The sequence below is a fragment of the Giraffa tippelskirchi genome, chromosome 3 (assembly GCF_054371585.1).
Source record: "Giraffa tippelskirchi isolate mGirTip1 chromosome 3, T2T-mGirTip1v1.2.pri, whole genome shotgun sequence".
Taxonomy (NCBI): domain Eukaryota; kingdom Metazoa; phylum Chordata; class Mammalia; order Artiodactyla; family Giraffidae; genus Giraffa; species Giraffa tippelskirchi.
Window position 1 is genome coordinate 7,210,783 of NC_137277.1, and position 16,310 is coordinate 7,227,092.

The 16,310-nt window shown below is 63.5% G+C and overlaps 2 protein-coding genes across 54 annotated transcripts in view; one reads left to right on the forward strand and one right to left on the reverse strand.

Annotated features, from left to right (window-relative positions):
• Positions 1–1,337, forward strand: part of TMEM94 (transmembrane protein 94) — a 35,321-nt gene extending 33,984 nt beyond the window's left edge. For 44 of the 45 annotated variants that reach the window (XM_081575265.1, XM_081575272.1, XM_081575283.1 and 41 more), the window contains one exon: positions 121–1,337. In XM_081575265.1, the coding sequence (XP_081431391.1) occupies positions 121–193 (73 nt within the window). In that variant the 3' untranslated portion in view covers positions 194–1,337. Of the gene's footprint in view, positions 1–68 lie in introns of all 45 variants that reach the window. The other variant, XM_081575287.1, reaches the window with a different exon arrangement.
• CASKIN2 (CASK interacting protein 2) lies at positions 1,148–15,435 on the reverse strand. Of its 9 annotated transcripts, none has more exons than XM_081575303.1 (21): positions 15,209–15,420; positions 13,522–14,077; positions 9,156–9,440; positions 9,019–9,070; positions 8,379–8,476; positions 7,870–8,015; positions 7,674–7,769; positions 7,456–7,586; positions 7,161–7,269; positions 6,735–6,843; positions 6,408–6,502; positions 5,681–5,942; positions 5,432–5,550; positions 5,259–5,319; positions 5,054–5,145; positions 4,766–4,876; positions 4,586–4,687; positions 4,370–4,508; positions 2,783–4,231; positions 2,468–2,690; positions 1,148–2,071 (listed from the first exon to the last, which is right to left on the reverse strand). In XM_081575303.1, exons 3-21 carry the CDS (start codon positions 9,184–9,186, stop codon positions 1,981–1,983), a joined length of 3,516 nt encoding a protein of 1,171 aa, XP_081431429.1. In that variant the 5' UTR covers positions 9,187–9,440; positions 13,522–14,077; positions 15,209–15,420; the 3' UTR covers positions 1,148–1,980. The 9 variants fall into 9 exon arrangements, with proteins under 9 accessions (XP_081431429.1, XP_081431428.1, XP_081431426.1 ...); XM_081575302.1 differs by having other exon boundaries at positions 5,432–5,553; XM_081575300.1 differs by lacking the exon at positions 9,156–9,440 and having other exon boundaries at positions 15,209–15,435.
• Positions 15,436–16,310: the final 875 nt, after the last annotated feature.

Genomic DNA, 16,310 nt, shown 5'->3' on the forward strand with positions numbered 1-16,310 from the left:
GTTGCCTCCTGGCCTCATCCCCCCCAACCTTCCCGCTGCCTGTCCCCCGTCCCCTGCTTCCTGTCTAGCCCCTGGTCTCGGTGTCTGCGCTAACCTGGTCTTCAATCTCCGCCCCACCAGGGTCCGCGTCCGCTACCAGAAGCGACAGAAGCTGCAGTTTGAAACTAAGCTGGGCATGAACTCTCCTTTCTGAGCCGCTGGCCGTGGCGGCCATAGTTGCCCTGGTCCCTGGGGCTGAAGCCACACCTGTTCCTGCGTCTGGGGAGTTGATATCATGAACGATTCAGGGTTTGCTCTTGCGCAACGTGGCCCTGGAGGCCCAGCTCCTGATGTCAGACCTGGCTGTCATCCCTGTCCCGGGGCTTCCCGCGGAGACGCAGAGCTGCAGCCTCAGTCCAGGACCGTCTGGCTCTTCCTCGCCTGGGGGAGACCCCCAGGCTCTTGAATGTATGACCCTGTATGCTTAGCAGAGGGGCCCTCGGCCCGCTCCACCTGTGGGCTGCCCCCCTTCAGGGTCCCCTGACCGAGTGCCGCCTGGTCTTTGGGCAGAGGCCGTGAACCATGGGGCCTTTGGTGGGAGGGCAGTCCTGGGATGTGCCAACGGTCCGCCAGGGTGCCACTGGAGGCCAGGGCAGTGGTGCACCCTCCCCTGGCCCCCTTGTCCTGTCTTCCTGGGGCAGAGCCCTCTCCTTCCCTGTGGGGGGGCCTCACGCTGGGGCCTGAAGACTGAGCCGAGCCCCCGCCTGGCCCGAGAACCTTCTCCCGGGCTGCCCTCGAGCAGGGCCGCGGAGCCAGTCTTGGGAGTGCAGCCCTGGACCTCCTTCCAGCCTCAGCCCCAGTTAACCTGTGAGAATGTTTTTACTGGTGTATATTTTTTACTGGAAATGAGCCTTTTGGGAATGAATACAGACTGGTTTGTATTAAAACTTAAAAACTGCTGAAGCAAAACCTGTGGCTGGTCCCTGAGGCAGCCACGAAGGGGCCCACCCAAGGGTCGGCCAGTGAGGGAGCCCCTTCCCGAAGGTGAGTTGGGGGAGCCCAGGCCTTCCCCCACCCCGCACATCGACGTGGGCGCTCGGGTCCAGCTCAGGCGCGACCCCTGGGCTCAGAGGTTCACGGCGCACATCCAAACACACACAGCACCGTCTCGTGGAATGACACTTTCATTGGTGTTAGTCGGGGGAAGAGGTTAAATGCTTACAGAGCCGGGGCCTGGGCCACACAGGTCAGGCTTCCAGCCCCATGGCGGGCAGTGGGTGCTCTTGCTGTGGTTCGAAGCCCCTTCCCCACTGTGTCCTCACAGGCAGTTATAGATAGAATAAATTCCATTTAAAATATATGCATTTCTCTCTGCTTAAAAAATAACATTTACAGTTGGAAACGTTTGGACTCTGGGGATCTGTTTGAGGGATCCGTTAATCCCACTGGCCCCACAGCAGACAGCTTTGCCTCCACAAGGGCAGGCAGGGGCTGGGCCCGAGGCTGGCTGCGTGCTGCTGACGGCGAGAGCAGGCCCCCGGCCCTTTACATGTCCTGTGCGCACCTGCGAGGGCCGGGCCCAACACACTGCTGCCTCCAGCCTCTCAGGGCGCCAGGACCGCACGGCGGGTGGCCAGGGGACCTTGGCACAGGCACTTAAGACGCTGGGGAGGCATGGGGGGACAGAGAAGGCACCCCAGAAGCTCAGCCACCACTCTTCCTGGACAGGAAGCTCTTACCAGGGTCCCTGTCCGAGAAGCAGGGTCGTCTCATCAGATTACACGCTGGGGGTGGGGGAGGGGGGGTGCTTTGCTGAGACGTCAGGTTCTGAAAAGTCCCCTCCGCTCCGCAGGGGGCTGCTGTGTGGATGGCCGCAGGCTGGGAGCGGCAGGAGGGACCCTGCTCAGGTGGCGGGGGCATCTTCTGCGCTGGAGGGGGAAAGGCGATGGGCACTGTGGGCGGTGGTGGTGGGCACCGCCGAAGGCCGCCAGCAGGTCCAGCTCAGTCCAGCATGGCGTCTAGCTGGTCAGCCAGGGCGTCGAACATGGTGCTGATGTCATCTAGGATGTGCTTGGTGGAGGCGCCGGGGGCACTGCGGCAGGGAAGGGCCAGGTCAGACGAGCCAGCAGTCTGCACCCTGCTGGCCCTGGACACGGGGCCTGGCTGGGGCGAGCACTGGGTGTGCGTCTTGTCCCGTTTCTCACAACTTCCCGAGGTCATGGGAGTCACCAACCCTTCCTCGCACAGAGGTGCTGGGGTTCACAGAAAGAAGTGACTGGTCCAAGCTCGCGTGCCTCTAAGTGCCACTTGCCTGCAGGCCAGATCTCGGTGACCCGCCCCTCCCCGTGGGGACCCCCCCAGCCTGAGGATCTGCCTGCCGTGATGCTGACGTCCCTCCCCATCATTCCCAGACCCTGGGGAAAAGACTCGGGGTGGGGGAGCTGCTCTTAAGTCTCCATCTCTCCCGCTGCCCCCCCAGCACCCTCACCCCTCTCGCTCCTCCGCGCCAATGCTCTTCTCTGCCGCCCGCAGTGCAGCTGCCAGGGACGAGCTGGTCTGCTCCAGTCTCTGCTGGGCCCGGCCCGGGCCCGCAGCCCCTGTGCTCTCCGGCCTTGGAGGGGGCACCGGGCGGGGGCCGAGCCGGGGAGCCAGCTTAGGGCCAGAAAATGCCAGCTGGGTGCACGCCACCGACACAGGCTTGGGGGCTGTTCCTGCAGAGACAAAGTGGTTGGCTTGTGACTCAGCTGAGCCGGACACAGGCCCTGCCCACGCCACCCTCTCCCTGCAGGCCCCGGCTTCATACCTGCTCCAGGCACCTTGATGAGGGTGGCGGGGGCAGCTGGGGGCTCCGTCTCCCCAGGCCGCCGACTGTTTTCCGGGGCCGGCCCGGGGGGCTGGGCCAGGGGGCTGGAAGAGAGAGGGGCTGAAGCTCCGGGGGTGGGAAGGCTGCTCAGGTCAGGCCGGGGAGGGCTGGGAGAGGCCGCCGAGGACTCGCTGGGGGTCTGCGAGGGCTGGGAAGCAAGGGCATTGGGCGTGGTGCCTGCCACTCCGAAGGCCAGGAGTGCCGTCTGCAGTGGCTCCCTCTCCCGGCACTTGGGCCTCCGTTTAACAGTGTCTGACTCTGTGAGGTTGAAGTCGAGGCCGGCGGGCACTGGCGTCTCCCGGGGTGGGGGGCCCACCGGTTTGGGCCGCTGTTTGATAGTCAGGTTCCCCTCCTCCGCAAAGGGGAGCCCTTCCCCTGAGCTGCCTCGAGACGGGGGTGTCCCCTCGGGCCCCAGGTCCTCCTCTTCCGTGTCTGACGCGGCGCCGGCCGGAGCGGGTGGGCTGGGCGGCTCCGAGGGGCCTGTGGGTTCGCTCAATGTTCGCCTTCGGGGCCCCGCGGCCCCCTCCTTGGGCCCCGGGCTTCCATCCGGTGGTGGGGACTCCGGGGTAGAGCCAGAGACGGAGCTGAGGCGCTTGGGGGGTGGGGGCGGGGGGCCTTTGCGGCGAGCCCGGAGGGCAAAGGACTGGCTGCGGGGAGCCCCCCGCGTTGGGGTCGGGCTGGGGCTGGTCCGGGCGAGGGCGCTGCGTCCTGGTCGCCGAGTGAGGGTGGCGTAGCTGCCCAAGGCACTATCCACTGGCCCTTCGGCCTCCCCGTCGGCCTCCCCCTCGGCCGGGCCGGGGCGGCTCAGGCTGTGGGACCGGCGCTTGGGCCGTGGGGGGTCTGGAGGAGTGGCCTGGGGGCCGGCCAAGTAGGAGAAGGCCCGGGGAGCACCCGGAGGCGGCCCAGGGGCTGGGCTGGAGGGTGAGGCCTGGGGGTACATGAAAACGTAAGGTGGGAGCCCTTGGCTAGGAAGTGGGGAACAGAGTTTAGGGGGCCGCTCTGTGCCCTCTGGAAGATTCCTCTCCTGTGGGGCGTTGGGGTCCCCGCCACCGGGCTGGGGGGCAGGCTGTTCCTGTGAGTGACCGGACCCCTGTGAGCGGGCTCCAATGCTCTCCTGGCTGGGGGAGCGGGCAGGGGGCAGGGGCAGTGGCTCGGGGCCACCCCCTGCCATGGCTGCCTGGAGCTCCGGGCTCAGCTCACTGCCCTGGAAGGTGAGGAGGCGTGGACTGGCCGCAGGGGGCCCGTCCCCGTTCTCCAGCCCCTCGATGGCCATCAGTTCCGGGCCCCTGGCCAGCCGGCGGCCGCCTTCCCCGGGGGACTCCCCCTGCAGTAGGCCCCGCCGGAGCTCAGCCAGCCGCTTCACCCCCAGCATGAGCTTCTTCTGATGACCTGAGAGCGGGCGGATAGAGGCAGCAGGGTGAGCTGGGGCTGGAGAGGGTGCCCCTCCTCCCTCCTGGACCCTGAAACATCTTGGTGGCCCTCGGAGGCACGCGGGGGCCCAGTCAGAAGGCCCAGGGTGGTCCTCACCAAGCTTGTTGACGCCGATCTCCTGCAGCTCCTCCCAGGTGAGGTCAGCCACCAGCCCCATGGAGTCGTAGCCGCTGCTCACCAGCTGCTTGTGGTACTGTGGCAGCCCCAGGGCGCACAGCCACTCCAGCAGGTCCGCCTGCAAGAGCCGCACGGTCGGCCCCAAGCCAGGAGGGCTCAGCCGGTGGTGGGAGCCCGTGCCTGCCACCCACTCACCGGGATGTAGTTGGGCAACCACTCAGCGATGCTCAGCTGGGCGATCTCCGAGGCGATCTTCTTCCTGTGCCCAGGCTTGGTCACCCCGATGGCTGTCAGGTCCTGCCACACAGAGTCATGCCATCAGGCCCCCTCCCCTGCCCATGGGTTCCTGCCCCGCCCTCCCGCTGCGGCACTGACCTCGGGCGTCATGCGGCTGATAGTTGGCACGTCGTAGCCGGCCTGCAGAAAGTGGGCAGTGTAGCCCTCCAGCTGGAACTCGCTCAGCCAGTTATGAATGGCCTGAGCATCCTGCAAGTTGGGGGGAGGGGGCACCGTTAATGGCGCTGAGCCTGCTCGGGGAGGGAGCCGAGTGCCAAGGCCATAGCCCTGCCAGGGGCCTGGTCCGAACAGGAACTCAAGTCCATGCTGAGGCCCACCCCGCCCCCTCCTCTGGGCCCACAGCCACCTCCCTGGTGGAGGTCACACCTTCCCCTCCAGCAGCTGCTCCGGCCTCACGTCCTGGGTGAAGTGCTGCTCCCCGGAGCGATAGTTGGCCAGAGGACGGTGGTTCGGGTTGTCTTTGAGGAGGGAGAGAAATGCATTCAGGGTGGCAGGATGAAGGGGTGCCAGGTCCTCGGCCACCCCACCTGCATCTCTCCTGGCCCACCCAGGTCCCCATCTCCCTTCCTACCTGCCAGGGACGGGGGCTGTAGTCCTGGAGGCACCTGGTCCTCTCCGGCAGAGGGCAGTGGCTGGAGACGGGAAGGAGCTGTCTCTTGTTTGGGGAATTGGCAGTGGGAGGCGGGGGAAGGGGAGGAGAAGGGGTCCAGCCCTGGTCCCAAGTGCCCCCCACCCCCCACCCACCTGGGCGTTCTCGATAAGGAGGCCGGTGCTGTGGCCGTTGGTGCCCTCGGAGCTCTGCCCGCTGCCGGCACTGCGGATGCTGCCCACGCTGCCCTCGCTGCCCACGCTGTTCCTGTCACCTGCTGCAGGGGCAGGAGCCAAGTGGTCAAACCCTGGTGGGCCCCACCCACAGTTGGCTGGCAGCTGGCCAGAGCCAGACGCTCACCCCAGTGCCCAGCATTGCCCTACCTGCTCCCGGGGAGGACGTACCTGGGCTGTCTGGGCTGAGGCCCACCCGGGGCAGCTGGCCATAGGTGAGGGGGTGCAGGGGCTCCTCGGCAGGGGGCTGCGGTGTTCTGGAGAAGCCTGGGCGCAGGGGGGTGGGCACAGAGGGGAGACGGGGTGCCAAGACACCCACCCGCTTGCTGACCACCTCGACGATGCCCGGGGGAAAGTAGCCCACGCGGTCAGTGCCCCTCTGGCTCTCGTGGATGTGGCCCTTCCAGCGGCCGTCTGGGTGCTGCTCAAGCACCTGTGGCAGACGGGCAGGAGGATGGTCAGTTCCTGCGCCAAGCGGCCAGCCCTGCAGCCGCGGTCCAGCTCCTCCCCTCCCTCCAGGGAGCTCCCCCTGAAGCTCAAGTGGGCCTACAGTCCAGAGCCTGCCACCAGCATCCAGCCCAACCCCCGGGTTGCCTCCAGGGCAAACAAAGAGTCTGGAGTCAGCCCCGGTTCAGATCCCTGCTCCATTGCAGGCTAGCTTGTGACTCTGGACAAATCACTTTAATTCTCTAAGTCTCAATTCTGTCAGCTCTAAAAAAAGGAAGTGGTAAGAATGCCTACCTTACTTAGACGGGGAAGTACCTTACTTAGACGGGGAAGAATTCAATGAGATCGTGCATATAAAGACCTTAACACAGAGCCTGATCCACAGCAGGTGCCCAAGTAAGTGACGGCAACCATTTGTGTTCTCAGAGGAATGCCTGCATCGGGTCCTCACCGTGATGACATCCCCTGCCCGGACGTTGAGGGCAGTGGGGTCGTGGAGGTTCCAGAAATCCTTGAGCGCCCGGACCTTCAGGATCCCTGAGGCCTCTTAAGACAACAAGGAGGAGGACGGTGTCATCTGAGGGTCCTCAGGGCAACTTCCCACCCCTCCAGTCCCCTTCATGACCCTCCCCCAGGTCCCTGCCCTCTCATCCCCACAGCGTCCCCCGCCCCCGCCCCTGGCCAGCCCCAGGAATGTGACATCTGCTCCTCCACTCCCGGGGACCCTCTGGAGTGGCTCTGAACCCCCTGGGCTGGGTCTTCTCCCCACCACACGCACCCCGCAGTAGCTGCTTAATCTCCCGGCTGGCCTGGGAGGTGGTGAATTGATTCACGATGTCCAGTGCCGTCTGGTTATACGTGTTCCGAATGTTCACGTCCACCCCGCCCTGGGTGCACAGAACGGGGTGAGACTGCTGAGCACCGAGTTGGCCGCTTCTCCCAGTTCCCACAACTACCCAGGAAGTAGCTACTGTTTTCATATTTTACACGAGGAAATGGAAGCTCAAATTTGTTCTAGGACGAGCTCAAGGTCACTCAGCCAGTAAAAGGCAGAACTGGGGCTCAAACTAGGTCTGTCTGCCTCCAGCCACTTGGGTCCCACCCATGCGAGACACCCCTTCTCTTGCCTCCCCAGTGGGTCTTTGATCCAGCACCCGGCGGGGATCTGTATACGCCTGCGGGGTGACCAGGGGTCCACACCCACCTCCAGGAGCAGCCGTACCACCTCGGTCTTGCCGTACAACGCGGCCTCGTGGAGCGCTGTGCCTGTTTTGGTCTGGCGGTTGATCTCAATCCCGGCTCTCAGGAGCTGCCTGCAGACAGGAGGGCGAGTGACTGGCGTGGGGGGCGGTGGGTACGGAAGGAGAGGAAGCTGATCGCTGGGGGCTGGGAGAGTGATCCAAAGCAAGGGTGAAGAGGGCAGCGGGGCAGGGCACTGAGGGGATGTTATCAGTCCCACGGGAAGAGGAGGAGGAAGCTGGGGGGGCCCCGGTTGGTACCTGATGACCTCTCTGTGGCCATTCTTGGCAGCCAAGTGCAGGGGCGTGGTGTAGTTGGGGTCACACGGGTCCTTGGCCTCCCCCTCCAGCAGCGCCACGCATAAGTGGCTGTTCAACAACAGCTGGGCCACCTGCAGCAACCAGCACTTGGGTAGGACCTCCCCCCCGAGACCCCACGCACGCCCAGAACCCAGTACCCCAAGGGCAGCAGGCCTCACCTTGAGGCGTCCAAATTCACAGGCCAGGTCCAAGGGCGTCTTCTTCGCCTTGTTGACCAGGCACGGGTTGGACTGATGCTGAAGGAGCATTTCTGACTGGGGTGGGGGGAGCCAGGTGAGGGGTCTGGCCTGGCCGGGCCCCGTGCCAGCCCTTGCCCCCAGCCCCAGCGCCCCGTAGGTTGGCAGGCTCGCGTACCACTTCATAGTGTCCGTACTGGGCAGCCAGGTGCAGTGGGATCTGCCCGTCCAGCGAGGCGGCATTCACAGCTGCAGAGGCACGCAGCAGCAGCTTCACGGGCTCCAGGCGGCCCTGCCAGGCGGCATAGTGCAGTGGGCGCATGCCTGCAGGAGGGGACGGGTTTCTGAGGGAGGTCCTGGGATGGCCTGGGGTCAGGGGAGGGAACTGAGCACGGGCTGGAGGGGAGACAGACCCAGAGGAAGCTGGGTGTGGTCAGGGAGAGGCCCAGCTGAAGCCAGAAGCCCACCTTGCCCACCACAGAGGATCTGGTGGCCTTGTAACCTCAACTTCCCCAGCTGGATAAAGGGATGTTGGTACCACCCATGACCCCAGGAAGCTGTGAAGACTGATGAGGTCCAGCATCTGCAAGCTCTGAGTGGCCACGCCCACATCCCTTGGCACTGCCATGTTGTGGCAGGGGCACACTGACCACAGGGTCTGGGTTGGGGGGTACCCTGGGCTCTCACCATTGCTGTCCTTGATATCCACGGTGGCCTGAGCCTCCAGCAGCAGGGCGATGAGCTCCAGGCTGCCCCCCAGGGCGGCATGGTGGAGAGCCGAAAAGCTGGCGTGGTGGGACACGGGTCAGGGGTGTCAGGCAGCAGTCCCCACCCCCGAAATCCTGGTCTTCCAGGGCAGACTCAACCTGGGGGCTGGCGTGGCTGAGTTACTTGCCCACTGTGGCCGCCCCCCCCGACACACACACACCCTGCCAGCCACGCCGTGGGAGCGCCGAGCTGCTGGGCTGCAGCATGAAAGGGCTCAGTGTCTGGGCTGAGAGGCCTGTTTGTCTGGCCTCCCCCCGCAGCGGGCCCAGGGGAGGGGGCCATGGGAGCAGGAGCCCCAGGGCTCCTACCCTCCAGGGAGAAAAGGGGCCCAGCAGGAATTGGACCCAAGGAGGCCCCTCAGAGAGGCCCCGGGGCCCCCTCCCTGCACTCAGGGGCAGCCCCACGGGCAGGCGCACGGGCAGACGGGGGCTAGAGCGCTCAGCAAACACGCTTCCAGGGCCGGGTTTGAGAGGGAAAGGGACTCCAGGCCCCGATCCTTCCCCACCCCTCCCCCACCATGTGGTTTTTGAGAGGGATTTGGGGGGGTGCTCTCACTCACCCATCAGCATCCTGGTAGTTGACATTGAGCCTCTTCGTGGAGCCGAGGAGCTCTGGGGGTCAGAGCAGAGGTGTCAGGGCACCCGTGCCCACCCCCGACCCAGTGTCCCTCCTGCCCACCACTCGGCTCCCGCTGACCTCTCGGAGTGCAGAAAAGCACCTGTCCCATGGCCCGCCAAGCTGTCTGGTCCCTATGGCCCCCCACCTGGGCCCATCAGCTGGAGGGTGCTGATTGCAGGGAGCTGCCGCAGCAGTGGCCTGGCTTCCCTGGGTCCCCAGCCCCACTTGTTTATAGTCGAAGGAGGCGGAGATGGGGGGCCCGGCCTGCTGTGCCCTCAAAGGACAGGCCCACGAGCGGATGGTTAGCATTCCTGGCTGAATGGGCCGAGGAGCGAGTCTCATTGTTCCACGGGGCCGAGGGGGCTGAGAGAGAAGAGAGAGGGGCCAGAAGCTTGAGGGTAGAGGGCGGATGCCAGGGCTGGACCCAAGGGCCGTGCCTGGCCCGGGGGTCATCCCTGAGTGGAGCTAGAGGGGAAGGCGGTGTCACACAGACCCACACCGTGCCACGGCTCTGTCAGGCACTCACTGTGTGCCACGGCTCTGTCAGGCACTCACTGTGTGATCTGCGGAAAGTCACTTAACCTCTCAGGTTCAGGGTCCTCATCTGTAAAATGGGCTGATCACAGAAGCCACGCACGAGGGTTGTGAGTACAACGCTTGACCCTCGTAAAAGACAGGAGCTGTCAGCATTTAGCACTCCTTACACGTTAGCCCATACTCCCGAGATGCGGTGTCTCCAGTGAAAGCTGGTACAGTCCACCCCACCGGCCCCTGTCAGGGGAGGAACTGCAGACTCTGCACCCCACGAGCTCCTAGCAGACAGCTCCCTGCCCCAGGGCAGGGGTAGGACACTGGATCAGTCCCCTCTCAGGGACAGGGTTCATGCAGGTGTGCTCACATGTGAGCCAGGGCACGGGAGAGGGGCAGTCCTCAGGGAGAGGAGAGTGCTGTCACAGGCAGCCCCTGCCTCCCGCTGGAACCCACCCCTGCTGGGAAGGAGGAGGAGGCCTGGCTCAATCCAGCTGGGCACGGTGCCAAGCATGCTGGTCCAGGCCTGCCCCCCAGGCCCCGGTGGGCCCCTGAATACCCCAGCAAGACAGGGCCTCATTCCAATAGGGAGGGACTGAGTCTGCAGTGAGGAGGCGCATAGGACAGGGACGGGGGGACTGCTACGTTTAGGGCCGAGCCGAATGACGCTGCACCGAAAAGGTAAGAGCCGAGGAGTGACGGAGCCGCGAGGGGGCAGAGGCCGTTCCCAGCCATCCTGCAGCCCCCTTGGAAAGTCCTCGTCACACAGAACCACTCAGCGCAGTGGACAGAACAGAGGCCCGAGGAGCAGGAAGCACGTGCCTGGCTGTTTGACCTTGGCCAGCCCTGGGACCTCTCTGAGCCTCGGTGAGGACAAGGAGGTCAATACAGGGAAGTCCCTCCACCTGCTGCCTGCCTGGACAGTCCAGGGCGGCCAAGAGGCAGCCCCTCCGGGGAGTGGCAGGACAACGTGACAGGAACAAGGGCAGGGCCAGGCTGGGTGGCTCTGTGTTTTTTTTTTTCCAGAACAATGGCCGGAAAGGCGGTGGGGGAGAGGCTCTGAGTGACTGGGCTGGGGACCTTGGCGGGGAGGGCGGAGGGTCCTAGGTTCCTGGCAGCGGCTCCAGGCACTTCCCCTGCGCCACCACTTTCTTCCCAGGCCCGTGCTCTGGGGGTGGAAGGGTCCCGCTCCTGATTTAGGCTCGGAGGATGTGAGCTCAGCAGGCCACCCCCGGCCCGCTCCATTTCCTCTGGTCGGAGAAGGGGACAGCTCAGAGCAGGGAGGAGGGAGGAAGGGAGGAGGCCAGGCCCGGGCATCTGTCACCCTCTCCTCCCAGGCACCTGCGCCCTGAGGACCGGGGCAGGCAGGGAGGGCCGGCCCTCCAGTGACCTGGTACCCAATGGAGGAGGCTCAGGGCGCACCCCTCTTTGGACAGCCAGGAAGCTCAAGCCACCACCCAGAGGGGAAAGAGGGAGCCCTTGACGCCTCCCTTCCGGCAGTTCCCTTCGCCCTTCTGGGTATGGAGCAGGGGTCTGCAGCCCCTCCCTTCTGAGAGCTGCTTCAGAATCATCTGAAGAACTTTCTGATTCTGCAAAATCCCGGGCTTTCTATGATGATTCTGTAATTCTGGGGGAGACCAGGGAGTCGGCACTTTCAGAACAATCCCTGGGTGATTCTGACAGGCAGCTGAGTGCGGTAGCACAGGGAGGAGGGCTCGGGCTTGTAGTGTGATCTGCCACGCTACGGCTGTGTGACCTTGGGCAAATCACTAACCCTCTCTGAGTGTCAGTTTCCTTATCTGTAAAGTGGATATAGAAGTACCCATCTCACAGGGAATAGAGGCAACCACAATATTGCCTCATGGACAGTAGCCTCCCAGGCTCCTCTGTCTGTGGGATTCTCCAGGCAAGAATACTGGAGTGGGTTGCCATTTGCTTCTCCGGAGGATCTTCCGGACCCAGCAATCAAACCCAGGTCTCCTGCATTGCAGGCAGATACTTTACCAACTGAGCCACCAGGGAAGAGCCCTAGGGTCTGTAAAGGTCACTTTGGGATCTCCTTTTTGTCACCAGCTTTCCCAGCCTGGCAGAGGACTGGGAGAAGAGACAGGGAGTCCCAGGACCCTATGACTTGATGCCTGTGCAAACCCCTTGGGCGGGGGAGGAAATGGTCATCTTCCCCCACAGACATTCCCCCCTGAGCACCGGGGACCTTCCCAGAGCCTAGGACCCCAGCTGCAAAGTTCCCGCCACCAGCCTCCAGCTGCTTGCCTCCCTGAGGGCCTCACTTTGAGGCCCCAGGGCTATGAGGCCAAAAGCAGCTCAACCAAGGCCCCACTGGGCAGATTGCCAAAAACAACACAGAGGTGAGGGGAAGAAGGGAGTGGCTCCCACTCTTGGGCCTCCAGGGCCCTCCTTGGCACCTTCCCCTTATTGGGCTCACCCTGCATCCACTTCCCCAGGGCACAGAGAGCACCCTCTCCAGCTCCATCTCCCAATAACCTGGGTGTCCTGCCCTGGTGTGGGAGCGGGGGCACTCACACATGTGCAGAACTCCCAGGCCCTTAAAATCCTTCCTTTGGGCACCCACACTCCCAGGTGTGGGAGGGGTTAATTAGACATCTTCGGATAGCCTGGGGGACTCCTTCCTGTGCAAGGGCCAAGCTGAGTCTTGGGGCTAAAGCCCCAGCACTTGAGAAGGATCCTCCCTCCCCTCCTGTCCCTGCTGGTCGAGGAACTCAGGGGACAAGTCCAGTGTCCTCCTGGGACAGTCCAGGGAGCTTGCCCTGAAGCTCAGAGGTCTACTCTTCTTGAGGGGGGGTTCTCATTGCAGAGGTACTCAGGAGCTGGAAGTCAGGTATGGCCACCTGTGCACAGAGCCCCCACAACCCTATCGACTAGAGACCCTAGGCTGCGGAGAGACCTCTCTCTCTCAGAAAGTTAACTTTGGACACACACCCTCCAGTAAGCTTTAGTAATCAGTTAGATAATGTGAACTTTGTTTTAAGCAGAAAGTGAAAGCTGCTCAGTCGTATTCGACTCTTTGCAACCCTATGGACTATACGGTCCATGGAATTCTCCAGGCCAGAATACTGGAGTGAGGAGCCTTTCCCTTCTCCAGGGGATCTTCCCAACCCAGGGATCGAACCCAGGTCTCCTGCATTACAGGCAGATTCTTTACCAGCTGAGCCACCAGAGAAGCCCAAGAATGCTGGAGTGGGTAGCCTATCCCTTCTCTGGCAGATCTTCCTGACCCAGGAGTCGAACCAGGGTCTCCTGCATTGCAGGCAGATTCCTTACCAGCTGAGTTACCAGGAAAACCCCTGTTTTAAGCAAAATTCCCTTTAAAAAGCTATCTCACACTCAGAGGAGCCCACGATAAATGTGTCCTACTGCTGTGATTAAATAATAATAAAAAAGCTATCTTACAAACGTTGTCATCAAATTGATAAAACACAGAGATGCGCTGGTTGGACTGAGGGGTCAGAGGTGGAGCGCTACCTATTCAGTCTTTCCCAACCCACTGCCAGAAACCCCATGGCTCCAAAGAACACACTGGAAAAACCACCTGCTGAAGGCAACTCTACAAGGGCAGGAATTTGGGTTGGTTTTTTTCACTGCTGGAGCTCAGAGCATAGAACAGAGCCTGGCACACAGTAGGCACTCCCCTCAAATTAGAATGAATGTACTTCAATCCTTTTACTTTACAGGTGAGGAAACTGAGGCCCAGAGAGGTTAAGAGATTTGCCTAAGGATACACAGCAAAGTGGACCCAACTTCCTCTCTGACATTCCCACACTTAGGCACTCCCACCCCAAGTCCCCAGATCAGAGTGACCACTCCCCCCAGGCCTCTCTCTACAGCCTGGGACTCAGAGGAGGGTCTCAGGTAGACATTAGCCCCACCAAGTACTCACTTGTCTTTGTGGCCTTGACCTTAGCCACCAGTTTCTGCACACCAGTCACATCTCCATTCTTGACAGCGAGGATCAGGTCCTGTTCTCGACCCATCCTTCCTGGTCCCTGGGCTGGACTCTGGGCTCAGGGCTCCAGGGCAGAGGCAGGGAAACTGGTCTAAGCCGAGGTGTCAGGGTGTCATCCGTTGCCCTTTGGAGGGCCAGGCGTCCAGTAGGGGGGAGTGTGTCTGGTGTCCCAGGCAGTGGGCTTCTTGGTAGGCGTTGACGGGTACTCCCTCAAGGTGCTTCGTGAGCTGCCACCACAAGCAGGAAAGCTGATCTCTGAGGGGGTGGAGGCTGTGTGGAAATCTGGACGGATATCAGCTTGCAGCTTCCGACAGCCCAGGGATGGGCAGGGACTGGGGGCGCCAATCTTCCCGACGTGGCTCAGGAGCACCGGTGCCCACCCAGAGAGAAGCCAGCATTCCCTCGTGCCTTGGGCAGCAGGGGCAGCCAGGTCTCGGGGGTCTGGAAAAGGTGTGATCTGCTGAAGGTCTGCTGAAGGTTGGGTCGGAGTCTGTAAGGGTCCCAGAAACAGGGCTCAGAGAAAGAACAGGACAGGGCTTCCAGGGAGCCCCCAAGTTACCCTGGCTGCCCTTCTGAGTCAAGGGAGGGGCTGAGCCACTTTAAGCGGGAAGGAGCCGCCATGCATGACAGAAGTATTGGGAGGGGGGGAGGGGGTGTTCTGGGAGGGGGAGGCTGAGTCACCAAGGCCCCAGGGCACCTGGCAGCACCTCAACTCGGGGCAGGAGGGGCCCTGGCAACACGACACACGGGGGCAGGTTGGGCCAGCAGCCTGTTCTCCACAGCCTGAGGCTCTGACACCCACAGACAAGTGGTGGGCCAGAAGGTGGGGCCTGGGAGGGTCTGGCACAGGCGGACGGACAGGGATCACCCCTCCCCATCTAGGCTCTGCCCTGATCGCCGGAAGCCCTAGCCCCAGGGCTCTTTATGAATTCAGAAGGTGGAGTGGGGAGCTATGGCCCCCCATCTCTGGTGGGGGATGGGTGTCTGCCTCCAGGACACAGAGGCTTTACAGCACCTGTTGCTGACCCATCCTCACCCCTACTGCGGGATGGAGAAGCACCCGGGCAGAGAACAGAGATGAGAGCTGGGGTACTGCTGCTAAATAGGGCTCTCCGCCCTCCCAAGCCTGAATCTGAGTCCCACAGCCCCGACTTCACTTTAGAAAAGCTTACGTCAGTTCCTCAGTGGCCGAGAATTTGTTGCCCAAGTCCTGTGGCATGAGACCCGCGGCAAGCCTGGGGCCCTAGCTGGGGTCCTCTTACTCCCCAGAAGTCCCAAGCCCAAACCAGATGGCACTCCAGCTCAAAGCCCGCGGCCCGACATTGGGGGAGGGCGCCCCTGGCAGTGCATGGGGTCGGGCTGGCTCCCCCGCCCCCCGGAATGCCAGTCCAGCACCGCGCAACCCCCCAACCCAGCCCAGCCCAGGCCGACCGGGGAACAAAGCGGCGAGAAGGACCGGGAGGGCCAAGCGCCCGGAGGGATTGATGCGGAGAGACGGTGTACGGGCGCGAGGAGGACGGAAGGACCCGACGGATGAAGGCGCCTGCGGATCCCGCAAGAAAAGTTACTTTGTGCCCGCCCTCAAGGGTGCTGACCCCCAGATCAGGCCCCGCAGTCTCACCTTTCCCAGCCGCCCCGCCGGGGGTCCGGCCGGTCCTGCTCGGTCCCTGGCCCCCTGGACGGTGGCTCCCACTGGCCCCCCCTTCACCCCTTTTCTCCTCCTTTTCCAAGGCCGGCTCGGCGCCTCCCGCAGGAAATCCCGCCCCTCCCCCCTCCCTCCCGCCGGATCGGGAGCAGAGGGACCGTCCCGGCCGCGCAGCCGGGCTGTCAGTCAGAGCCTGCGGCCCCGCCCCGATCTGCGCGAGGCCCCGCCCCATCTCCCCGGTCCCGAGCGTCTGCGCATGCGCCCAGGTGAAGAGGCGGGGGCGGGGAGGGGGCGGGGCGGGGGCGGGGAGGGGGCGGGGACTAGAGAGCGAGCCTAGGCATCCAGACTGGAGCCCCGCCGCGACCTAGGGCTCTGGAGTTCAGACGGACGGGAGCGGCACCCGGTGTGTGACGGGGTGCGAGAGAAGACGCGATGTGACGGGACCCGGGAACCGAGACCCAGAAATCCCACTTGGGGAGCCCCCCTTTTCTTCTTCTTCGCCCCTCGTCCTTCCCGGGACTCTCGCAGCGACCTCCGCCCGCGACCCGAAGTCACAGGCCGACGGCCCCTGGTCGGAGCGATGGTGCCATCTAGAGGGCAGTGTGGGGACGGCTCGAGGCGGCGGCGGCGAGGACCCCAGGCTCCGGGAGGCGCTAACGACAGGCCGGGGTGGCGCTTCAGCACCGCCGTGGCTCGGACAGCGCCTCCCGCCGCCCCCCCAAGTCCTGGAAGCCCGGCTTCCGAGCCCCCAGGCAGGGACCCAATGGAAGGACCTGAAGGAACTCCGAGCCCCCCTAGCCTGCAACTGGCGGCCCCTGGTGGCCCTCATTGTGCGAAGCCGAATTGGGGAACCCTGCGTTCTCCCTTCTCTAACCCCCACTTCCTCCTGGTCCAGCCTGGGTGGTGCGGACTAAGCAGTCTGGGGTTGCGGAGGGGAGGGTCACGCTTATGACTCTTTATACGACGCTTTCAAATGCCGGGCTCCTCGAGAACTACTAGAGAGGAGCCCCAGGGGCAGGCGGGGGATAGGAGAGGGGGAGCTCCTACAAATCCAGAAACTTGCAAGCTCTCCGCACCG